Below are 25,293 nucleotides of genomic sequence, written 5' to 3'. Positions count from 1 at the left end.
CCTGTCCTAGCACTTCATCCCCACCTTGTCAGTGCCTAGATCCCCAGGGGCTGGGAGCCTCTTACCCTGTGGGCAGCACTTCCTTGCCTGTGGAGGCAGAGGTGAGGGATGGGAGCTTGGGCCCAGGGTTCCCAGAGCCCCTGGAGCCTGGATCTCTCCTACAAAGGCTGTAGGCTGCCATCCCACCATGAACCATCTCCAAGTATTTCTGTCTGTATGAGTCAGAGGAGGCGGAATTACCCTTTGGAGTGGGAGCCAGCTCTTCAGTTTTGTTAATAACCTGATGGCAGAACTTTCTAAAATAGGCCAGTGGGATCTTGGAGCTGGAAGGGGTCCCGGAGGCCATGTAGTCGCACATCCCAGACTCTTCTCATTCAGCAGTGCCTTCCTGCGAGCCTCTGGCTCAAGGCATCCGGACTTGGCCTGAGTGAGGCGCCCCTCGGGGTGGGAGCTTAGTCACTTCTGAGGGAACCAGTTAACCCCCCAGCTAACTCAAGATGTTAAATTGTGAAGGAGGCAGAATCATCTTAGGTTAAGATGATGAACTCCAGGGCCAGGAGGCCTGGGTTCGAACCCCCATTCTGATGCTGGAAGGTGGGTTTCCCATGGTGAGTCAAGTAACCTGTTTTGCAGGGTTCTCACCCATTAAACAGGAGAACAGTAACACTTGCCTCACTGGGTTCATAGAATTCTGTGAGTTAGTACTACACGCAAATGCACAGAACAGGTAGGTGGTCAATAAATGCTAGCAGTGCTTAGATAACTTGGGCTGAATTTGCGTCCCTGCAATTCTGTTTCTTGATCCTATGTCTTGCCCGTAGCAGTCCTTCAGTATTGGATGGTGGCATGTGTGTCCCCAAGGCAGGGACCTCACTATTGCCATGATTGGGTCTCCCCTTCTTAATCCCCTCCCGCCTTGGGAGTTGGCCATTTCCTCTCAGGTAAAACAGCTTACAAGGCCGCAAACAACTCAGGTGATACTTTGGAAGCTGGGCTTACCTGCTGCCTTTGTGGTGTCCTGTCCCCAAGCAGCTTGCTCTAGCTCGTCACAATTCCCCTGGAACAAAACACATTTTCCCTGCTCTCCCAGTTGAAAACAGGCACTCTTAAAACCAGGAGCGTCTGGCTTAAGGTATATCCTGTAGATTCTGCTTTTTCATCATTCTTTTATTTTATAAGCTTCCAGCTGTGAGCTTCAACTCCAAAGGGGTTTTCTTTCTACTCTGTAGTGGCCTTCTCTGGGTTTTGCCCACACGTGGCTGGAGACGTAAAGTGGGGCAGTTATATGGAAGACGGCAGCCCCAGCCCCCAACTTGGGGTGGAAGTTGAATCTGGTGAGGGGAGATCATCCAGGCACAAAGGCAGGGTCCCTTGGAGAAAACGTCAGGGGTCGCTTATCAAGAGAAGAGGCTTTAAGAGAGGGGCTGTAGGGCTCTGTCTGGATAAGGTTTTCAGCAGAAGGCCCTGATGGCTGGAGAGGAGTGTGGAGATCAGAGATCTGTTCCTTCATTTGTTCAGCTTATATCCTAAACCTGTTGTGGGCAATGATGTACCAGATCCCCTTGAAGAACAATTATACAAGTAACTAATATAACCAGTGTTTGGTTAAGTGCCTGCCATATGCCAGGCATTGCTTAGGCACTCACCTGCATAATTAACTCTTTTTGGTTGTTTTTTTCTTCTTGTATTGAGGCATAATTCGCATATGGTAGAGCCTGCTGATTTAAGTACACTGCTTGATGAGTTTTCACCAGTGTATACGCCTGTGTGACTGCCACCTCTGTTAAGATAAAGAACATTTCCATCACCCCAGAGAGTTTCCTCCTGTCTCTTCCCAGTTATGCTGGCTACTGATGGACTACCTTTGGCCTCATTTTCATCACCATAGATCAGTTCTGCTTGTCCTAGAATTTCACAGAGATGGAATTATATGGTATACACTCTTACTTCTGGCTTCTTTCACTCAATACAGTGTGTTCAAGATTCATCTGTGCTGTTGTGTTGTTCAGTTCTTTTCCCCCTTACTGAGCAGTAGTCCACTGACTAAATATACTGTAGTTTGTTCTTCTCTTTTGTTGATAGAGCATAATTTTTTTTAGAGAGGGGAGGGGCAGAGGAAGAGGGAGAGAGAATCTTAAGAGAGAATCAATCCTGAGATCATGACCTGAGCCAAAATCAAGAGTTGGATACTTAACTGACTGAGCCATCCAGGCACCCCAATAAAACATATTTTAATTCTTAGTTTTCTTAACAACTCCAGGACATAGATATTATTGCTATCATTCCCATTTTATAGATGAGAAAACTAAGTGACATTGAAATTTACTGATTTTACAAAGAAGATAATTAGAGATGGTGGTCAATACCATGAGGATAATAAAGCAGGGTTATGCTGTCAAGGGCACCCACCCACATCAAGCCCAACAGAGAAACCACATAGTCCTGTTGGAGGTGACAGTGTGAGGCCAATGGTGCCCTTGACTCTGGCAGGTGTAGAGAAGTGAGGTGCAGAAGTCAGATCGCTGTGGGTGGGAGAGAGAAGGAGAAGCAAGAAAACAGATGGTGTAGTTTGACTCCTTTCCAGAAGCTTGGCTATAAAGGAGCAAATGGGATTGCCAGGTGGCTCAGATATTAAAGCCGAGAGTCTGAAACCTCTCCTGCTCTCCTGGGTCCTTTACTGTCCTGCAAGAATCAGAAGTGGTTACCTTTAGCTTCATCCTCAGCCATACAAAGCTTGCCCTGACCCTACTCCTGTCTTGAGTCCTGAAGGGACAGAGGGAGACGGGGATGAGGATGAATGAGGTTTGGAGGGTCAAGGGACGGGGGGGATATGGGATGTGGTGTATAGGCTTGTGAGTAGCAGGGGCCTTGTCTTTGAGCCAGGTCCCAAGATTGGAACAGGCCCAGGGCAAGGTTCAGCATGGAACATGGGTATGGGTGACTATCCCAGGTCTCTACTGGGAGTGTAAGGGACTCAGAGTATAGGGAAGGCCTTAAAGGCAAGTTGGACCCCCTTAGAGAAGGCACAGGGAGGAACAGGCAGAGGCACTGCTGAGTATGTCTGGTGTTCATTGGCAGTGCCATCTGTGGATAAAGTGCTGGACGTGGTTGAACAACTATGGGCAGGAAGGTGTGGAGATATCAGCTGGCTAAGCTAGGTGGGCGTCTCAGGCTTGGCCTAGCTGACTGGAAAGTTAGGTAGACTTTGAGTCACCTCAGAGTTTGGGTGGGACCAGAAAAAGAAACCAAGCATGTGAATGCAGGTAAAACACACCATTCCCATTCTTATACATCCCAAGGAAGAGTGTCCAGATGTGTATGGGTTTGAAATCCTTTGGGCTACTGTTAAGGGAAAACCTTGCTGATAATGGCTTTAAGGACATAGACCTTAATTAGCTGCCTGTTGGAGATGACTCTGGGGCTGGTTTAGTAGCTGCCATCTTTACCTGCCCACCTCTGTCTCTCCTGCAAGCAGCACTGCCTACGCAGAAGGCTGGGGTGATGGGAGTTACACCACATTAGAGGGCACCCTGACTGGTTTTACTGGGAAGTAAATACAGGTGAAGAACCGATCTACCTTGACCTAGGAAGTATCATAAATGGAAATACATTTACTACCCTTGACCTCCCAAACATCATAGCTTAGTCTGGCCTATCTTAACTGTATTGGAACACTTATATCCACCTATAGTTGGGCAAAATTATCTAACACAAAGTCTATTTGATAATAATGTGATGACTGTCTCATGTAAATTGTTCAATACTGTACCTAAAGTAGCATACAGAATGGCCATGTGGGTACAGACAGGTTGTCAGTGTGCTGGTGATTCACCCTCATGATTGGTTGGCTGACCTTGAAAACTGTGGCCTCTGGCCAGTGTCACCACAGAATCATCCCGCATAGCACCAGGATGGGGAAAGCTCCAAAATTACAAATCAGAGTTCAGTTTCTACTAAATGTGTGTCGACCCATCATAAGGTTGCAAAATTGTGAAGTAAAACTGTCATAAGTCAGGGACTGTCTGTATCAGGATTTGAACTGTCAGAGTCATCAGAAAGAAGTATTCTAGCTCCCAGCTTTTAAAAAATAAAGTCTTGCAGGTGCTGTCCTTAGGTACCCCTTTGCTTTTCTCACCGAGGCTGGCACATTTGTGGGCTGGCCCAGCACTGCCCTTGGTGATTTTTCTCTCTCTTTTGTAAGCTCTGTGTTAGGGTGATAGACACCTGGTGCAGTGCCATTGGAGTTCAAAGGAAGTGATGAGAGAGTTTAGGAAAGCTTTCTGGGCTTTCCCTGGTCCAAAAACAGTTCTTGGAATTGAAACAGGCTCAAGGGCCTGATGTGATTGACGTTGGTGAGACATGCACCTTCTGAAGGCTCTTGTCCTCACTTGAGAGGATTCTGGCTTGATGGCCTCCATCGACGTCAGTCTATTACGCTTCTCACCTTGTCTTCTTTATGGGCTCTGCTGTGATGGGGGACCATGTGGCCTCCCCAACACAGTGGCCTCTGGGATGGTGAGAGGGGGTGAGGCCTTTCTTCCGTGCGATGACCAGGCAGGATGTGCTCTGGGCAGGGTGGAGGCTCTCACAGGGCAGAGACTAGCTCTCCCTGGGGCCTCAGTCTGTTTTGTAAAATTTTGGGCACTGCTGTGGTTTTCAGTCCCTTGGCCTGGAGTGACATTGGCACCCATTCAACACCTGGGGCTTTTGAACACTGATCCTGAGGATATCAGGGTGAATTTGCCAGAGTCCTAGTCCTTGAGGGGCCTGCAGGCTGGTGGGGCAGGCTTGGAAATTGATAATAAGTAAGATGAAGTGTGAATATAGTGCTGGGGCCATGGAGGAGGGTATCTACCTGCCAGGGGTCTTGGAGTTGGCCCCCTGAGAGGGGGAACATAAGCTGGCTGTTGAAGGGCACCTGGGGGCTTTATAGAGTGTCTGTTGGCATCTGTACAATCACATTGGCCAGGAGCAGACTACTTGTTTTCTGTGTTATTTATAGCATCTTCTAAGGATGCACCAGAAGAAAATTGGAAGGCCAGGACATTGGATTTCTTTCAGGCACTACTATTGTCTGACTTCTATTGACCTTACAGCTGGATTTGCTCTGAAGGACTCACAGTTCCCTTGCACTTGTCACAACTCTCCCATTATTGACCCACATCCATGGCAGGGGTGGCAGCAGTAAAGACCCTTCCCCCCATCTAGGCCCCGTGTCTCCTTCCTTCCCTCTTTTTCCAAGGTTCTCCTTAATACTTTCTTCTCTGAGAGTTGTGTTCCTTTTTCCCATCTGTCTTGTCACCGTAGGCGCTCTGTGGGGCCATTGTACACAAGAGAGGTCATTGTTCTCAAGCCACTAATGCTCCTTAATCTTGTTATATCACTCCAGTGGCATGAAGGCCTAGGCTACCTAGAGGTAAAAGGGTCTCTTTGTGAGGCCTGGAGGGGAGAAAGTTAAGCCCTGGCTTAGGCGACCCATCCCTGAGCAGGTGTTTGCAATGAGAGCAGAATGATGTGAGTCACTGTCAGCTTTTGTTGGCCAACCCTGGGGATCCGCAGAAGGTACAACAGAGATGCTCTGCATATCAGGCACAGGATTGGGGTGGTGATGGGGGTGGTGGTAGTCCATGTTAGTGATGAGTGTGCAGATGTTTATAAGGTTTCAATGCTCCTGAGGCCAGGTGGATTGATTTCTTCAGCTCTGAAGTGCCTGGGTGTTATCATCTGGGACTCTATTAATCAAGTTCTTTGAGAAAAGTACTTAATGAATTGAGAGGACTTAATGAAGGGGGGACATTTGACCCACTGGATGGGACCGGAAATCTGCCATTTGTGCTTACAGAGACAGCAAATGCTTCGGGGGGAATTCCTGATGGTGCATCTACTTCTCAAGTCCTGGCATCCTCTGTAGGAACTCCTCTTAAATGTATTACTATCTTCCTAATAAAATGGAAATCGGAACTTAATTGGTGAAATTTTAAATAATCATCCAACATCTGGTGGTTCATTTATGGCTTCAACCAGATGTGTTTTATTAACAACTTACTAGCCTTTATGATTGGGAAGCTAACCATTAATTTATTAGGAAATAAGCCACTTCTAAGACCAGGAAAAAGCATTTACAGGGCACATTGGCCCTTCTCACGGGTTATTTCATGCTCTAGTAAAACGCTGGGCTGAAGGCCTAGGATTTCTCTTGCTGGCTTAGTTCTTGTTTGGTTCTGAGAGCATGTCTAAGTCACCTCCTTCTCTTGACATACAGGGCGAGACCCATCATTACGGTGGACGTCTCCATCTTCCTCCCAGCCTCCATCAACATCACAGCCCCTCAGTGTCACGATGGGCTGCAGCCTGTGAACTGCCTGAACGTCACCGCCTGCTTTAGCTTCCACGGCAAGCATGTTCCAGGAGAAATTGGTAATGAGCCACTGAGTTAGGGCTCGGGATGGCCATGTGAACTGGGGCGGGCTTGTGAGATTGTGGCTACTGATGGGTTCTTCTGGATTCTTTGCTCTCACTGTGCATTCTGGCTGGTTTTGCAGGCAGCAGACATACAGGCCAGACACCCTTTCCCTCTGTGGTTCCTGATTTTTTGTGTTTCTGGGAGTTTCCCGATTTAATGTAACTTCCAGTTCTAGAACAAAGAATATGTGACCCCAAGAATCCTTCCCCCAGATGTGTGACCATACTGAAACCTCACTGGGCCACAGGTGTCACAGGCCAGTGGAACTTGTGGAAAGGTAGTGACTGGAGCCTGGTCCTTGCAGAACATTCCATTCAGTTAGAAAAAAGAAGTGGTGAGTCTTTGGAGGCTTCCCCTGAGCCTGCAGCACGAGCCAGATGTCAGGGCCTTAAGCCCTTTACTGTGGAATCTGAGAGCAGGGATGGATGGTAGGGTTGGGATGCTAAGTTTTATGAAGGCTTAGTCTTGCAAAAGAGAGCAAGCTGCTTTGTCAGCTTCAGATGATTGAAAAGAGACAGCTGGCCCTGGTGTTTCTCTGGTTGGGGAAGGCCAGCTTGCCAGCCCAGCTCCAGAGACTGCATCAATTCCTGGAAGAGGATGGGATCAGTGTGGAGTAGAACTCAAGAGTATGTGTGTGATCACCTGAAGGAAATGAATCTGGAACAGTTGTGCAGATTTTTTAAAAATATTTTATTTATTTATTAGAGAGAGAGAGAAGTGAGCATGAGTAGAGGGGGCAGAGAGGGAGAGAGGGAGAAGCTTGCTCTCTGCTGAGCAGGGAGCCCAATGTGGGGCTTGAGCCCAGGACCCTGAGATCATGACCTGAGCTGAAGGCAGATGCTTAACCGACTGAGCCATCCAAGTGCTCTCAGTTGTGCAGATTATTAAGTGCTTTGTTTTTATTGAAAGGCTGATTTAATAGTAGAAAATAGAGTTCTAGGAAAATTAAAAAAAATAAAAAACCAATAAGGACCTGACTTAGTGCCTTTCTTAGACATTTTTAGAGTTAGGTGTCTATTCACAGTGGTTCCTGGATGCAGCAGTACCAGCATCCTCCAGGAGCTTGTTAGAAATGCAGAATCTCAGGCCTCACTCTGGATCTTAGAATCAAATCTGCATTTTAACAGGATCCTACAGGACCCATGTGCAGATTCATGCTTGAGAAGCACTGCTCTGGAGTGTGTGCGTGTGTGTACACACACCCAGAGGTACAAAAGTACACTTTCACTTGTGGTCTATTTCTCAGCTGCATATTGAATGTTGTACATTTAACAGTGTGCTAACCCTAGGCCAGCCATATCAATGATACTTTATTTGATCTTCAGGTGGATTGAAAAAGTTCAATAATCAAACTTTGAACTTTTTCACTGAGATGTCTTTTTTAAAAAAAAATTAGAAATTTCAAAACTAAATGTAAACACTGTGAACTCACGACTTGGTTAGTGAGAAAGGACTGACAAACACTTTATGGATAGCCCAATGAGAAAAAGATCATGCTCAGTGAGAAAGTACTTGCTCAGGGTCACATTGGTGAAGCCAGGAGTTGAATCCTGGTCATAATGGTTTTGCTTTCCACAAACTACTTCTCACCTCTTCCCTGATTATTTAAGAGATCATTCTCTAGGGAAAAACACTTTTTCTCTTGGTCCTGCAACTCATATGTCCTCTGCCTAATTAGATGGCATGTCTTCTGTCAAATACCAACTTACGATGTAGTTGGACTCCATTAAAATACATTATAAAAGAATTATTGAGTTGAAGGTTAACATTGGTGAGCATAAAAATAAGCAGTACTACTCTAGAACTAAAATAAGCAAGTAATTAATAATTCACGTGTGTTCATTTGACAAATGTTTATTGTGTGCCTACATGTGCCAAGCTTATCCTCGTGGAGCTTTGAATGGGAATTCCACAGTTTCTATTATTTTGAATCTGAACCATTGTACACAATTTCCAGGCTCTTTAATGACATCACTATTGTGGTAACAAAGGTGATTTGGCATAGCAGGGGCAGGTGAGAAGAAACCCACAATGCCAGTTTTAAGCAAGAGGGATTTCAGAGCATAAGACAAGTAGTAGAGCAAACTCTGATGTGAAGGGTTGTGGGCTGGAGGAGAGGTGGGTGTCTTCTCACATTGCTCCCCACCAGTGGGCCTTCTGGGCCCCAGTCACTGGAGCCCCTTTCATTGACCTCTAGGCAGAATTATAATGAAGTCTAGGCTTAACCATGACCCTTGAAGTGTTAGTTAATAAGGGGACAGGCATTTGGGTAGCACATGGTACTGCCTCTAGGGGGAGTATGGAGTGGGGAGGCTGCCTCCCACATGGGGGTGGTGGACTGAGCAGGAGAGCTTGCTTCCGTACCCTCCATCTGCCACATGGGCTTATTGTTGAAATCAAACATCCCTTGACTATCTAAGCAGTATTTCTCCACATATATTTAAGATGGAGGCCTAAAGATAATGATAACAGGGGAATTTTAGTATCAGTGGGGCAGTGCAGAAAATTATCCACCTGTTTTTCTTTGTCCTCCCCTGACATTCAGGGAAATGTGTTATATTTCCATCTTTGCAGAAATCTGGTGAAATAGGAGCTGGCATTGGAATATGGAGAGATTTGAGGAAGGGAAAATGGGCAGCTGTTATGGAAATGTGATAGAAATCAGGGAAGTGAAAGGTAGCTCTTGTGGGTCTAGCTGTGGTGGGGTGTCCCTGGGGTCTGGCATAGAAGGCAGTGCCTTGGCTCAGCATGGTCAGGAAGATCAAGTTCCCGGTCTCCAGATGATGGAGGGTGGGGGCACCACCTTCCTCCACTGTCTTCCAGGCTCAGCAGACTGGCTGACCAGTTCAATGTCATTGCCCAGGCTTCTGTGTTGGGAACCCAAGGCTGGGGCTCTGGTGATGAGCCTTCCTCTCCCATTGCTGGCAGCTGCAGAGGAGCCTTGGTGGTGGTGGTTTTGGCCATGGAATGCCTGGCAAGTAAATGTCCACCTTGGGCAGACCTTCCAGGCACCTCTCAATGTCTGCATATCCAGGGCTGAGTTTGGTCTGTAGAATGGCTGCATTGGTGTGGTGTGCCTGGCATGGTGCGATAAAGAGGCACCAGTGGCATGCTAGGTACTTCTGAACAGTTGTCAGAAGCACTTTCTATCTGCTGGCATCTTAAGCCACAAGACCTCCCTGGAGATAGTTTGGGGAGCAATAGGCACTTCATGTTACTTATTAATAGTCTTGCCTCTTTGGTTTTTTTCTCTCCTTTAGGACCTGGTGGGGAAGGGACTCTATTCTCCTCTTCATCTTCTGCTTTAGCAGTGGAAAACCACAGCTCCCACTTGGTCTCAGGAGTGTTCAGGGCCAGCTGATTTACCAAGCCACTGGAGGGGCAGCTGTGGCCTCTGGCAGTACCGTGGGAACTGTAGAGCTTTTCTGAAGGAGATGACTCTGCCTTGGCCCCTCTATGGCAAGATCCAGTTAGGAAAACAGAAACCAGTTATTTTGACAGAATTTGACTTTAGGAATTGGTAAAGCAGGTTGTAGAGGACCTGGTAGTAGCTTTATTTTTTATTTTTTTTAAAGACTTATTTACTTATTCATGAGAGACATAGACTGAAAGAGAGAGGCAGAGATACAGGCAGAGGGAGAAGCAGGCTTCTCCCAGGGAGCCAGATGCGGGACTTGATCCGGGATCCTGGGATCAGGACCTAAGCCAAAGGCAGGCGCCCAACCACTGAGCCACCCAGGTGTCCCTGGTAGTAGCTTTAAAAAGAAATTCCCACTTCTGTGATGGCACCTGGGGCTCGCAAAGCATGGTCCCCAGTCCAGCTGCAAGCAGCAGCAACACGTGGGGATGTTGGAAATGCACATTCTAACTGACTCAGATGGTGAGGGGGGGACCCAGTACTCTGTACTTTAGCAAGCCTCTGGGTGGCTTAGACTTGAGACCGCTGGTCAAGAGGACAAAGAGAAGAGGTCACACTTGGGGTGATCAGAACCTAGAAACTTGGAGAAGAGACTGCAAACCTGGGACCTAAACCTTGGAGGAGAGAAAAAACCACAACTGGTATTAGCCACTGTTGGAACCAGCTGCTGGGGAAGACTAAAGCTGGGTTAGGCTGATGGGAACAGGAAGGTGCAGTCCCTCCTCCCTCTGCCAGCCTCCCTCAGGCTGTCCATTTGGGTATAGCCTCCCATGGAACCACTGGCAATGCAGAAATGAGGTTTGCAGAGCCCTGGACCCAGCCTCGCAGAGCAGAGTGGGCTGGAAGCTGAGAGACAGTAACTTCAGAAACCAGCACCACAAGTAGCCAGTCACGCAGAGTTATGGAGGCACCTGTTGTTGAGTCATTAACCAACAAACAGTTCTTAAGAGTGCCAGGCTATGTGCTCCTCGGACGCCAAGCAGAGGCCAGGCCAGACAGAGCCCTGGCCCTCATGGAGCTTGCATTCTGCAGGAAGGGAGGCAGAGAAAAGCCACCAATGTCCCATCGCTCCTCCTGGATGTGTCCCGGCCCCTTTGTGTGGTAGGCCCTACATTCCTGGGGTGCAGGCATGTGTCCAACTGCAGTGGTTCAAAGAATAGATTTATAACCCATTTCACCAAGCAGTTTAAAACAAGAGTTCTGCCCATCCCAAGTCTTATTAGGCACTTCATTCTTGGCCTGGGAAGCAGCTTGTCACTCCTCGAAGCCTCCTGGCTGCCATAACTAAGGGTGGTGAATACCATGCCTGGAAGGTTCTGCCCTGTACCCATGGGCTCTACCAGCTTCCTGACCAGGCTGAAGCCTAAATGTGCTCGTCAGCCTCTGGAGGCTAGGGATCGAGCCAGCAGTCCTGGACTCTGCCCAGAGTGCTAAATGAAAACCAGGGAGGGATAAGCCCTAAGTGGTTGTGTTTTGTGCTCTGATCTGGCACCCCTCGTTTCCATGGCTCTCAGCGCAGCAGAGCTGTGAGCAAGCAGGGGTGCCCACTTGTGCCTGGGGACAAGCAGTGGAGCTAGATCCCGAGGGATGGCACCAAGTCATCTAAGCCAGTAGCAGAAGTAGGTTTAAAACCAGGTGATTTGTCCCCAGAACCCTTCCTCTGGCTTTAGGGGTGCATTTCCACTCCAGAGAGCATTCACACACAGAGTACGTTCTCCGAGCTCCTTGTGGTCTCTTGAGCAGCATGGAGATGGGATAATGAGGCAAATCTAAGTTATATGAGGAATGAAGTGACCTAGTCTAATAATTACCACTTTGTTCCTTTGGGGAGGGGAGGGTGGAGAAAGCTTCGTAAAGGGCAAAATATCCTTTTACCCCCTTCTCTTGGGAGACTCTAAAGGAAGCTCAGTAAGTTTGGGAGGAGGATTTATTAATAGAATTTCACAGCTGAAATCATGTTGTGATACAGAATGGGAATGAATCAAAAACTTTCTGGGACACAACTAGAGCCGAGTTGATGCAAGACAGCTGGCTCCCTCCTGGCACAGGCCAGTATGGGGGGCCCTTGGGAACCAGCTGGGGGCAGGGAAAGGAGGAGGCTGCAACATGACTTGGGGCTGGTCAGCTTTTCCATCAACATGACATCATTCGACATGGCATGGACACAAGCTGCCAGAAGGAAAACCTGAAGATGTGGACTTTGCGGTGGGAGCAGGCGATAATCAGAACCAGCACCCTCCCTGGGCAGGGGCTGGCTGGCCTGGCTTGCATTAGGGGCAGCCATCCTCCCACAGGGCTGGGCTGCTGGAGCATGCCAGCTGATTGGCTGCTTCTCTAGCATCTCTTCCACTTCTTAGGGGATCCCTTTCAGACACTCTTGGGGAAGGTACTGTTTAAAAGTGCCAGTTGAACTCAGGACTCCAGCATGGTCTGCACTTCTTGCCACCCTGGCAGCTATGAGACCCTTCTCAGGCTGAGTTTCCCATCGTGAGTCTCCTGGTGGCTTTCTTCTAGAAGAAAGAGTTTGATACGGAAGTGACTTCTTTTTATGTGATTTAAAATGTCAAAGTAAATTTTAAATCAAGAAGGCAGATATAAAGAAGCTTTAAGCAGGCAGTTACAGAGATGTGAAAAGCTTCCAGAATGATTGCGCTTGGCGAATTGGTTAATTCGGCCTGTCTGTGATTGTATATCTTAACATTTTAGAAAAAGCTGATGGGTAAACTTGTTGGCATGCCCATGCTCTGCCTGGAACAGAGCAGTAGTTGTGATCCTCAGCTCAGTTTCTAGTAACTGTGAGTTGTTTCTGTTCTCTTTTGAGTTGTAAGAGGGATATATTGGTTCAGAGATTCTACAGTGATACGGGGTTTTACAGGACTAAAGTGATGTTTGAAAAGTATCCAGCACAGAGCTTGGCACATACTGAAGGTTGAATCCATTCCCTTTTCCTGACCTTCCCTATCTTAATTTAGGTTCTCCCAGAATCAGAGTCTAAGGCAAGGATTTGGTGCACATGGCTGATTCAGGCTGTGGTCAATCCCAGGAAGCACCAGTAGGAAAGTGTGACAGTGAGACAGGAAGAGAAGGAAGCTGTGTCAGGTTCTGCAGAGAAACAGAACCCATCAGATGTGTGTATATTGACATTGTAGTTTGGAGGCATCCTGAATGCAGAATTCCTTCTTTGGGGGTGACTTTAGTCTTTTCCTCGCAAGGCCTTTATGTGATTAGATGAGGCCCACCCACATTGTGGAGGGTAATCTGCTTTATTTGAAGTCTACTGATTTAAACATAATCTCAATTTAAATACCTTTGCAGGGATGCCTGGGTGGCGCAATCAGTTACATGTTTGACTATTTCTGCTCAGCTTGTGATCTCAGGGTTGTGAGATCCAGCCCCATGTCAGGCTCTCTGCTCAGTGTGGAGTCTGCTTAGGCTTTCTCTCTCTCTCTCTCCTGATCCTCCCTGCCACCTCCCTGCCATGCTCTCTTGCTCTCCCTCTCTCTCATAAATAAATCTTTAAAAAAATAAAAATACCTTTGCAGTGAATCCAGATTGAGTACTGCAGCCTAGTCAAGTTGAAACATAAAGTAAACCATCACAGCAGCCAAACAGAAGGTGTGTTGTTTTGAATCCTGCTGGGGAATCCTGAGAGTCCATGTAGAGCATCCCTTAGAGTTACTCCACCTAAGGGATGAGGGAGCTGGGGTCCTGCAGTGTTGAGGTCTGCTGCAGCGACTTTGGTTCTCTGGCACTTCTAGTCAGTCATGCATATGGGTAGAGCCACCAGAGAAGCTCTCAGGAAAGGGGGGTGTGGGTGCTGGCAGTTGCAAATTGGGCTGGACAACAGAGAAATGGTACAAGCCGAGAGGATATGGGTGGGGCGCTGATACTATCTGCTCTGTCTTCCTGTGATCATTTCTACCCCCAGTTTTCTTTGAGCTCAGCTAGCTCATCACTGGCAAGAGGGTTCACACCCTCTGTTCTCCCCATGCCCACCCTTCCCAAGGGAGGGCAGCTCTTGCACCTGGGAGGAAGGCCAGGGAGGGGCTGCTCAGAGGAAGGCCCACTCAGCAGCTACCCCTGCCCAGCTGTGGCCTGGCTGGTCTTCCAGCAATGTCCATCTCTAGCTCTGGACTTGCCAAACAGAACTTGAAAACACAGTCCATTTATAATCCTTTCTTACTGTTTGGCTGTTGCTTGGGGAAATTGTGATCAGTAGAAAGTAAACAGGCCAGAGTTCAGTTCTGGAAAACTGCATGTATTTGGTTCTGCTGTCTGGGCATTTGAAAAATGTAAAAAGTGCACCAAGAACCAGTGTGGTAGGAATGAATAGCCCCACACTGGAGGTTAGGAGAGTTCTAGACTCAGCTCTGTGGTGAATGGCCCTTTGGCCTGGAGCAAGTCTGGTTGATGTGGAGCAAGTCTGGTTTCCTTTTGGGGCCTCAGTTCCTCATCTGAAAAATGAAGGTTCTGAGCCGGAGGGTCCCTAGATTGTTCTGAAGCTTTCACATTCTATGTGTCTGCTCCATTACCTGGTGTCACTCACCAAAGGAGTCCATGTGTGACTCTCATCCCGGCTCTCGTGTTTTCTCTGTCATGTTACCTTCCCAAATGCATTCTTTTCTTTTTTGTTACATTTCCTGTGACTATCCAGGTCTCAGGTCCCCCTGGTGACCCTGCCTTGCCTTGGCAATTAGCGTTGGCTGAAGTAAACAAGTTGGGGCAGACCAGCCCTTGCTGACCAGGAATCCGCCAGCTAGGCATGGCAAGATCCCTGAGATGGCAGAGACCCAGGAAAACCATTAAATGCATCCAAAATACACCCTGTGGCAGCTGCAGAAAGCCTGTCCTGGTCACTTTCCTCCCTCCTGGCTCGTATCTCCCCTGGTGGCTGATCCCTTTGATGTTATTAAAAGCTGGAGCCATCCCTGCTGCCCTGCTTCTCATACTTCAGTGTGGGCAGGTGTGAGCGGCTTTTTACTGGTGCAAGAGCCCCAGCACTAAGGGGCTGGTTTCTGGAGACAGGGCAGGGTCATCTGTTTTCCCATGGCTCTGCAGCCTTATCTGGTCATCTTGGGGACAGAATGTTCCTTCTCTCGCCCTTTAAAAATGCCACATTCCCTTGAATCCACAAAGCAATGAAAACTAGAAAGGGTCACAGAGGGCTGATCCCTGCTGTGGTACAGAAAGGCAGTGAAATAGGTCTGCCTAATAAAGCACATCATTGTAGGGAGGGTGACTGGCTCTGAAATTAAGAAAGTCAAACCTCTTGGGTTTATCTAATGTGACTTATTTTTATTTTTATTTTTTTTAAGTTTCAGATTGTGTGACAATAGGTTCTCCCATCTGACATTACACATTTCAGGAAGAGGCAATGGGTTTCTCTCTTCAGGAGTGCAGCACAGTACACCTAGCACAGGCCCCACAGGGGTCACGGTTCCACTGAAACGATAAGCGCTATGACATTCGTGATCCATATACTCAGCTCCCTGGGAATAAAGTCAGCTTTAGCCTCTGTCGGAGTTTCCCTGAGTGTAAGCGCCAGGAGGGCAGGGCTCCGCCTGGGTTGCTCATACATATAGGCCCTGTGCCCCCATAATGGTGCCTGGCACATAGTTGGTGCTTGGGGGAGAGGTGGCACATGGTCCGAGGGATGTCGTGGTTATCGAGCACAACTCAACATCCGTGAATTGCTGGGTATTGCTCCCTTGTGTTGGGCATTTTTCCCATTGCTTTATAAGAATTGGGATTATGAGCAGCTGTGATAATTTCTGCAGCTTCTAGGAATATTCTGTAGGTTCACCATGGTGTCTCCTTTTCAGGACACCGACTGTGCTGGGTACAGCTAATTACTGATGTGTATAATGGTGACTCAGTTGGTAACTCATGGGCTTTATGGCAGGGAGGAGCCATGACATGTGATCCACGGAGCGTCACCAGGAAGGCAGGGGGCGGCCTCATTGTCTCTTGGTTCTGTGAGGATGCTAGCTGCGTGCTTGTCTCCAAGAAGGTGTTGACTTGGGGCTGCAGTCCTCGGTGCACTGGGGGGCCAGGTAGCATACGAAGTGTGCTTGTGAGCCTGTGGGGGGGAGTGCAGGTGGCCTTGTCACTGCACGTGAGTCCTCACTGATGTCTTGACCTTATTTATTGGCAGGCCTCAATTACATTCTGACGGCTGATGTGGCCAAAAAGGCAAAGGGCCAGTTGCCCAGAGTCTACTTTGTGTTACCAGGAGAGTCCGTGGGTCAGATCACAGAGAAGCTGCAACTGGTCTACATGGAGGAGACGTGTCATCACTACGTGGCCCATGTGAAGGTCAGTCCTCTTTTTCATTCTCCAGCTTTGATCTCTGTGGATGGATATTCATTTAGAACTTGTGGAAACTACCTTTATTGTATGTTATGTATGCTCTGACTTCTAACATTTTATTTCACAAGGAGAACATTCGTTTCTTCTTTTGAAGTTGAAGCCTGACAGCCCTTTTATTTATCTTACTGTGTTGGCCTCAGCATCTGAGGGGGAGTTATGGTGGGCCAGACCAATGACACTCCCTGACCTTGGTTTGTCCTTTTGGGAGGCTTCTCCATCCTCCTCCCTCTTTGAAGCTCTGTAGTCTTCTCAGAGGACACACAGAAGTACACCGGGTCTGCAGTGGTGCTAGATCACACTGCACCTGATGGCTTTCTCAGTGGTCTACTACACGTTAGCTCATAGTCATGGTTAAGGCGCTTTAAAACTAGTTGGACTTAAAAACTAGGTTTTTATCCCTTGATTACTTTCTGTTTATTTTAGGAGTGCTTTTTTTTTGGCCTCTTTTCCCCTCTTACTCTAAATAAACTTTCAAATGTTTTTTCCCTCTTGAGATTGTTTGTTAAATATACTTTGCTAATTTGGGAGGTCAGGCTTTGATTAGCTACAGAGTGGCCTCTGTGTAGACAGGTGCTGGCAGGATGGGAATCCTGATGGTGCCTGGTGCTGCAGGGATAGCCAGGCACTGACCCACAGGCAGAGAGCACAGGAGATAGAAGGACCTACATGTACCCAGCACATGGTGCTTAAGACGAATGTGGGGTTTGGAGTCACACAGACCCTGGTGTGTGTCCAGCTGGATCAGTACTCTGACATCTGTGTGTCTTGATTTTTGCATCTCTAAAATGGGCACATAGGGCAGTGTGGGTGGCTCAGCGGTTTAGCACCGCCTTCAGCCCAGGGTATGATCCTGGAGACCCGGGATCGAGTCCCACATCGAGTTCCCAGCATGGAGCCTCCTTCTCCCTCTGCCTATGTCTCTGTCTCTCTCTCTCTGTGTCTCTCATGAATAAATAAAATCTTTTAAAAAAACTAGATAAAAGGGTCACATATACTTAAAGGACCTGACATGGAGTCTGACCCACAGCAGGCACTCAGCATTACTGTCTGTTTGGGCCATATGGAATGGTCAGTATTCTAACATTGCTGACTTAGGACAATGTATTTTCATGTAGTTCAACCTGATATTAGCCAGTGGCTTTCTGGCCAAGAGTAAAAATAGTCCATAGCTTAGAATCTCATTCTGTTATTGAGCTGTTAGTACCAGAGCAGGAGAATAACAGCTGCTTCTTGATACTTCTGGATTGGATATAGAGAAATGCCACACACATCCATGGCACTTGGTCTGGCCAAGAGCCCATGAGTCCGTGCCTCTGAGATGCTTTTCAATGGGGCTGGCTTATGTCTCTTGCCAAGACTCGTGCTGGGGCCTGCCCAGACCAGCTGCCCTCTGGCCCTGGTGAAGGCCATTTATAAAGGGGTCCGTGCTTCTATTACGTCAACCGGCCACTCATGCCTCTAGGTCTTAGATTACATTGGTTCATGGGTGCCCTTGGAAGCATGAGGCTGCCCAGGACAGGCTCATATCTGAACACTGCGAGACCTCTAAGTGCCTGTGCTGGATGTCTCCATACTTCCCAGTGGTGAGGCATCTTCCTTCAGGCTTCCTCATGCTGAGTCTCTTCCACAGATGCTTTCCTTCAGGTCTTGTTGTGACTTTTCACTTTGGCTGAAGGGTTCACTTTCTTGTCGTGGCCTCAAGATAGGGCCCCCAAGTGCCTGCAGGCCTTTACAGAGTTCACTCAGGGAACAGCAATAATGTGCTGGCCAGAGGCAGAGCTGTTTCTGTGGTGCCTTCTGAGGGTAAACGGGAAGAAGAGCAGGGCTGCCCAAGGCTGTAGGTCTTGCTACTTCCTGATAGCCAGGGCTGCCAGAGTCTAGAAAATAAACATAAGGCTTCCTCATTAAATCCCAAAGTCAGATAAGCAGCAAATGTTTTGTTTTTTTTTTTTGTAGAAGTATAGCCCAAATAGTGCATGGGATATACTTATGCTAAAAATTATTTGTTGTTTATCTGAAAATTCAGATTTAACTGAGCATCCGTTAGAAGATTCAACCATCCCGATACCCTTCACCCCACAGTTTGGTACTTTTCCATTTGATCAAAACATGGTTGACAGGGGTTCCCATCCCTTGGGTGAGCTATACAGCCCCCAAAGGGGTCAGGTGGGGACACAGTCTTGAGTCTCTGGGGCAGCTGGTCCCCCACACATCCCCATGCGGATGCGCTCTTTGGCATCCAGGATGCCAGGAGATCTGCTCCTCGCTCCCTGAGGGTGAGTCTGTGGAAGCCACCCTGAAGGAGTTTTTAAAGCAAATCACTGGACACCAGTTGTGCTAGAATGAAATTCTGGAGTGGCTTGCCTGGATGGCTATGTGAGCACAGCCTTGGAACAGATAGCAGAATTCCTGGATGGAAAGGGACATGTTTCTCCAAGGAGACAATGAGTTGTACCTAAACACACAGAAGAGAAGGATGCAAAGACTCCAAGAGTATAATACTTTCATACTCAGTTATATTTCTTCATGAGCTTTCTTAGTTCTTCCATGATATGATTTGTCCTATTCCATAAATGTTGGGGATTTTTTACCAGCATGTGAGATAAATATGTATAGTTGCAGATTTAATTGTAAAGGGTTCCCTCATATTGAAGCATCACTTCCCTCTACCTCTGTGTCATTGTGTAGAACACAAAAAAGAATAAAAATATCTAAAAACACATGGAACTGTGGCTTTTAAGAAGAAAGGTAGTGTGGTCAGAAGATTTTGGAGGGTTGAGGGCAACTCAGGAACACTGAGCAAGCACATGGCAATATGTGATGATTGAGTCCTTTTCAGGGAGAGCAAGAGAGCAGTCCAGTACATTGGACCTGGAGAAGTTTGGATATGATTGGTACCTGGCTGTTTTCTCATACACACAGTGGCGATATAGAGGATAGAGACACAATTGTTGTCCAGAGGGAGAGCATTTTAAGGTTTGAGACACATTACAGAGCTGCCTTGTAGTTTATAAAGGCCCTCATTCCTGCTGCTTGCGCAAGTCCTGGAGAGAGCAGTTGCTCCTGAGCTCCCATTCGTGAAGCACTTTCCCGTGTGGCACAGGCCACGAGGGGCAGGTCTGGCTGGTCTGTCACGTGGTCCTGGGCAACCTGCTTCACCTTTATTGTAAGCCTCCAGTTCTAAGCCCGAACATGGGAAGGAGAGTCTCCACTCCATAGTAGGGGGCCGGGAACCATGGGGCCCCTTTCTCCTTCACTAGCCCATAAATCTGTGACTCTACCTTGCTGCCTTGTTTGGAATGGGTCAAGACTCATTTCATAGGTGTTGAGGGGATTTTTATTTTAATGATTAGGAGCAGATGGTGAAAAGAAACTAAAAAGTATGGCACAAACAAGAAATCTACATGGGAAGAGAGGCCAAATGGTAGCACAACGGACGCCTTCCTTCACCTGGAGCAGAGTGGGTTTGGCGAAAGGCCGACTTACACCTTCATGAGTCAGTTTGCAAGGGCCTCTTAGACTTCAGTGTGTGCACAGTCACCAAGGGCCTATGTGAAGTGTTGAGTGCAGACCCTGATGCAGCAGATCTGGGGTAATTTCTAACAAGCTCCCCCATCACACCCATGCTTCTGATCCACGGACCATGCTCTGCAAAGCAAGGAGCCAGAACAAATAGGTGCCAAGATTTACAAGTAGAGTCAAAGGAGGAAGGCCATCAGCTGGCAGTTTCCCAAGAATCAGAAGCCAAGGGGCATTGGAGGGGCCAGCTGCCTCTCCCCTGACCTTGCTGTTGGGAGAGTCCCCTATCAGTGAGGACGGAACATAGTTCTCCTTGTAACGCTCTGGCTTGACTGTGACCTTGTGTGACACACTGGTTCAGGCTGGTGCTTGCCGGTATATATACATGGGCATGGTGGGATGCATCAGGAAGGCACACACTTCTGTGGCCTTTGTGGTTCAAGAGACAGTATCCCTGTTAAGTGGCGCTCAGGTGGCTGAGTGTTTATGGCCACCAGGAAAGTTTATTGACCAGTTGTTGTCTGGGCTGTAGCAGAGGTCCCTGGTGAATGGCCGAGGCAACCAGTGAAGGCAGACACTAATGAGCTGGCTGACTGTATGTGGTGTGGCCCAATGGCCCAGCTGGCCAAGGAGGCAGTAGGCCTGGCCCTGGTTTGTCCATTGTGGAAAAACAGCTGGGGAGGCGGTGGCTCTTGTGGGAGTTGAGGCAGGCAACACGGTGGGGAGGGAGTGGCAGCAGGTGGCTTCCTAGAGCAGGGACTGGGGACTGGACTGGGAACTGGTCATCTGAGCATGAGGGCATGGTGTAGCCTCTGGTGCAAGTGGAGCCTTCTCATGGGCTGGCTTTGTAGACAGTGACGGAAGGTAAATAAAAGTGCTCCGGCTTATCACATACCATATGGCTAGCAGACTGTGAGGCAGGCGCTAGGGGCTGGGTGTGTTTTGTTTAGGCTATCTTTAGGGTTCCCCCCCACACACTTTAAGCCTATTCCAATCCCCTTTTTTTTCCTCTCCCTCTCTCCCTTCCTTTTCCCTAGAAGTTTTCCTTCCATATATGGTGATAAGTATCTCTACCGTAGAAGACTGTTTGAGCTAACACCTGCCTCCCAGGCTAGCTGTGTTTTGTCCCATGCTTTGTTCCCTTCTCAGCCCTGATGGGGCCTTCAGGACGTACAGAATTTTGTAATAAGCCCCATCCTCCTGGGGGTGCCAGGTCCATTCTCAGGGGCTCACTGTGGCCCACAGAGCTGACGTAGTGTAGGCTTCTTCCCTGGCCTCTCTGTCTCAGAGTCCATGTGCCCCAGTTTATCTTCTCTCCTCCCCAGACCAGCCCAGTTTTGGAAATCAGCTCCTTCTAGTGATGTGGGCTGGAGGTGTCTTGGCGGGGGGGGGGGGGGGTGTCTCCCCAGTTGCAGGGGAAAGCCCTCGCATGTCTACTCAGCCTCAGGGCTTCTACAGCCTGGCCTTGGCTTACATTTCTAGCCTCATCTTCCATACCCCATCACACATGCCTTGGGCTCTTGTCAAGGTAGACTGACTCCATTCCAGGGTTCTTGGGCTCACCCCCAAGAACCCCAGCGTCCCTGGCCTGTCAGTGATCAGAGGCCCAGTTTTTGTCAGAAGTATGTACAACCACATACCCCTTACATGATTTTTGCATTTTTTAAAAAATCTTAAACACACAGCTCCTCTGGTATCTTATTTCATATTTTTTCTTTAAATCAGCTGACTTTTTTGTCTACAATAAAATAATTTGAAACAGAAATTTTGTACCCTCCTGTAGGCAGAAACCAACTACTATGTGCCAAACAGAAAGTAACTATAAAAGTAAACGCATTGAAGACACAACAGTGTCCTCAAACTCTAACTGGATTTCATTGTTTGCCAGTCTGTGGACAAGCCACCCACTCTTCCTGTGTGTGAGAAGGGGAGATGATGGAGTGCTAGGGAAGTGTTAAAGATGTACTGGCAACTGTACTGAACTTTCCCCCTGATGCAATCAGAGGGACTGGAAGGGTATTGACTGGGCAATAACTTTCCATATATGTGGGTCCTGATATAGTGCCATGGAAAACCATGTCCTGAGCCCTGTCTGGGAAGGCCTGGCCATGCTCTGCTTTGATTGAATACACCTCACCTTTCTTGCCTGCTGAAGGCCCCGGCAGTCCACAGCTGGGCATTGTCATGGGCCCCAGAGATGCCACTGTCAGCTGCCTGTCTCCTGGGAACGTGCTCCATGCCGCCTGATTCCTGCTTTGGGGATGATAGGCACAAAACAAATGCTCGTCCAAGCGCGCCTTGTTGAAGTGACTCCTTGGTTAGCTGGAGACAGAGGTCCCAGGGGGTATCTGGTTAGGGTGGGTCCTTCCCACCTCCCTGGGAACCTGCTGCTGCTGGGATGGGAGGTGGTGGTGTGAGGTGGAAGAGTTGTGGATGCGTGGCCCAAGCTGAAGACTGAATTAGCATGATCTGTCATTGCTCCATTGTTTTCTGGCCTGTGTGTGTTTACTAGGGTGAGAGCCATGCTCTGGCCTCAAGTCCTGCACGATGCCTTGAGAAGTCAGCCCTTGTGAGCCAGATGCTCATGTGTGCTGGGCAGGTGAGCACCTCTTCAGGAGCTGGGGAGCAGTGCAGCAGCTTGAGTCTCTACGGGGATGGTGGGGAGAAGCCCAGGCACGATGGAACATGGGGTCAGTTACGTCATTCCCAGCTCTGAGGATCAGCGACCCCTCTAGAGGCCTTCAGAAAACTTTCAGTGAGCGAAGCCATGTGTCAGACATTGTTAAAAGAGCCAAGAATGAGGATTAATGTAACAAGGGGAACCCCCACCCCCCACCCCACACCAGACAAGGGAATATGAGTGCGCATTGGCTTTCCTGGGTAGCTGCAGATGTTCATGCAGTTGTGCTTTTATGTTGCTGGAGGGTTTTTCAAGGGAGTTCAGACCTAACGTACTGCAGCTCTTTTGTTGCTTGTGGGAACAGATGGTCGGCCTGGCCTGGCAAAGGGCAGGGCATCTCGGGCCACCAGGTCTCCCCAGAGGTCGTGCCTCGGGCTCTGCCCAGGTGGTCCAGTCTGTTTCTGTTTTCACACCCAATGAGATGCCTTTGGACTGAGCTTCATGTGACAGGCTGGGAGTTTGCAGGGCCTTTGCTCTACTGAATGCAGTGGTCAGATATCAGAGGCTCTAATTTTCTTAAGTTTATGAAGCACATAGTAAAAGGAGATTAAGTTGGAGTGTGTAAGAACTCCATGAGGAAGGGGAGGAAGGAAAACAAAAATTTGTTTTATCTGGAAAGTGATTTGTTAAACCTCATCTTGATAAGTCAAAGAAATAGCTTTAAAAAAAAGATTCTAATATTTGGAGAAAAGGGATGCAGACCTTAGATGGAGGAAGTCATCTTAAAACTTATTTATTTGAATTGATAGTGTATGTGCATTGTCAAAAACATTTTTAACTGTACTAAACGATATACAGAGAAAGGATATCTTTTAGCCACTCAGAGACAACCACGATCCCAATTTTCTGCATGTTTGTCAATAAATACACAAAGTTGTGTGCACACATCCCCTTTATACATGGATGGCAGCATGCCGTGGCACACTGTTGTGCAACTTGCTTTTTTCTTTTAGAATGTCCAGTTAGATGGATAAACAGATTTTGGTAAATCTGTACAATGGAATACTACTCAGCAATGACAGTGAACTACCAATGTACACGATAATGTGTATATACACATGCATATAACATGCGATTATATATATATATATATACACACATGTGTGTGCAATGACATGATGAATCTCAAAAGCATTCTGCTAAGTGAAAGAAACCAGACGTAAAAAGCTAGTAGTACAACAGTTCCATCTATATGACAACGTAGAGAAGGCCAACCACAGAGACAGAAAGCAGATCAGTGGCTTTAGGGGCCAGGGATGGGGAGGGTTGGGAATGATTAACTGCATAGAGGCAAGAGGAACCTTTTCACGGTGTTGAAAATATTCTGGATCATGACTGTGGTGATGGTTATATGATTGAATACATTTATTAAAGCTCATCAAAGCATTTAGTTAAAATTGGTAAATGTTATTGTATGTAAACTATATTTCAATCAAACTTATTTTTTTTTAATGGATCTTGGGAAGTCATTGGAGAGGGAGACACACCATGAGAGCCTCTTAACTCTAGGAAACAAACTGAGGGTTGCTGGAGGGGAAGTGGGGGGCAATGGGGTAACTGGGTGATGGGCATTAAAGATGATACATGATGGGATGAGCACTGGGTGTTCTATGTAACTAATGAATTAATGAACTCTACCTCTGAAACTAATGATGTACTATATGTTGGCTAGTTGAATTTAAATTAAAAAAAAAAAGGATCCTGAGAGTTGTTCCATATTGGTGTCTGCAGTTTCCCTGCTCTCTTTCATGTCTGTATGGTATCCTGTTGAAAGACTGTCCCTTTATTTATTTAACCTGGCCAGGGGATCTTTTTTTTTCCAGGGTATCTTCTAAATGCCAGCTTCACGTTGACTTCACCTGGAGTCTGTAGATTAGTAATCTCAGTTTCCTTCTCTAGATGTGGTTCAGATCCCTTTTCGGAAAACCCTTAACCTGCCTTGGAAAGGGGGATGGCCCTTAAACAGGAATGAAATGTCCCTTCCAGCTTCAGCCATTTCGTCTTCCTTGTTTCAGGCCTGTAGTGTTCTGGTTGAGGGTTTGATAGGGACCCTGAAGACGACAGATGGAGGGGCCCTGGTAGTCCCTGAGGTGGCCTTGGACATATGTTTTAGGGAGGATGAGCCTTTCAGCTGTGGAGTGCCCAAGGAAAACTGGGGATATCTTTCTTCATTCCTGCAGTTTAGCTTTGTCCCTTTGGCAGGTCCTCTTTGGCCAGAGGTGGCATAGGTAGCCCAAATGTGTGCTAAAGTCATGCTAGAAAGTAGGGCAGGGTAAGTGGGGAGTTCAACCTCAGGTGGGTTGAACTGATCTATGGGGAACTGCCATCATTGTTGAGCTCAGTTGTAAAGCTGCTCATGTGGTGCACTCTGGTCATCCAGATGTCACTAAGGAACTGGAGGTGGGGCTCTGGAGACCGTGCCTAAAGCCAACCCCCAGAGTGTGGATACTTTGACCACCTCCTCCAAGAGACTGCATCGTGCATAGTTGGAGAGCAAACTGGGGAGGGATCTCGAATTTAGGGGGTGGAGGGGTAGATGTTCTACATGGGTGTTGATGTCCTCTCTGGGTACCATTTGGCTATTGATTTCTTTGTTGGGTCGAATGAAGTCTGCATTTGGATAGTGCCACAGAAGACCTTATGACTGGTAAAGGAAGGTACAATCATTCTAATATAGTGGCTTTGCCCACCTCACCTTTTTTTCCCTGGAAACAAGGCTGGTATAAATACAGAGCCATGGCATTGGCACTAAAAGTTTTATCATAGGCTTTTTTCTTGTACTTTATCAATTGTGAGTGAAATTTTCATTTTAAGAGACAGTTTTCTGGGTTTAGTATGTTATGC

At 47.7% G+C, this 25,293-nt stretch overlaps 1 protein-coding gene across 4 annotated transcripts in view; it reads left to right on the top strand.

The window, feature by feature from the left end:
* The window catches only part of ITGA9 (integrin subunit alpha 9), a 353,990-nt gene that overhangs the window by 69,251 nt on the left and 259,446 nt on the right, over positions 1–25,293 (top strand). For all 4 annotated transcript variants that reach the window (XM_072793385.1, XM_072793383.1, XM_072793386.1 and 1 more), the window contains exons 14-15: positions 6,263–6,417; positions 16,036–16,196. In XM_072793385.1, coding sequence (XP_072649486.1) covers positions 6,263–6,417; positions 16,036–16,196 — 316 coding nt within the window. The remainder of the gene's footprint in view (positions 1–6,262; positions 6,418–16,035; positions 16,197–25,293) is intronic.

The sequence above is a fragment of the Canis lupus genome, chromosome 22 (assembly GCF_048164855.1).
Source record: "Canis lupus baileyi chromosome 22, mCanLup2.hap1, whole genome shotgun sequence".
In the NCBI taxonomy this organism is placed as follows: Eukaryota; Metazoa; Chordata; class Mammalia; order Carnivora; family Canidae; genus Canis; species Canis lupus.
This window is presented reverse-complemented; position numbering and strand designations above follow the sequence as displayed.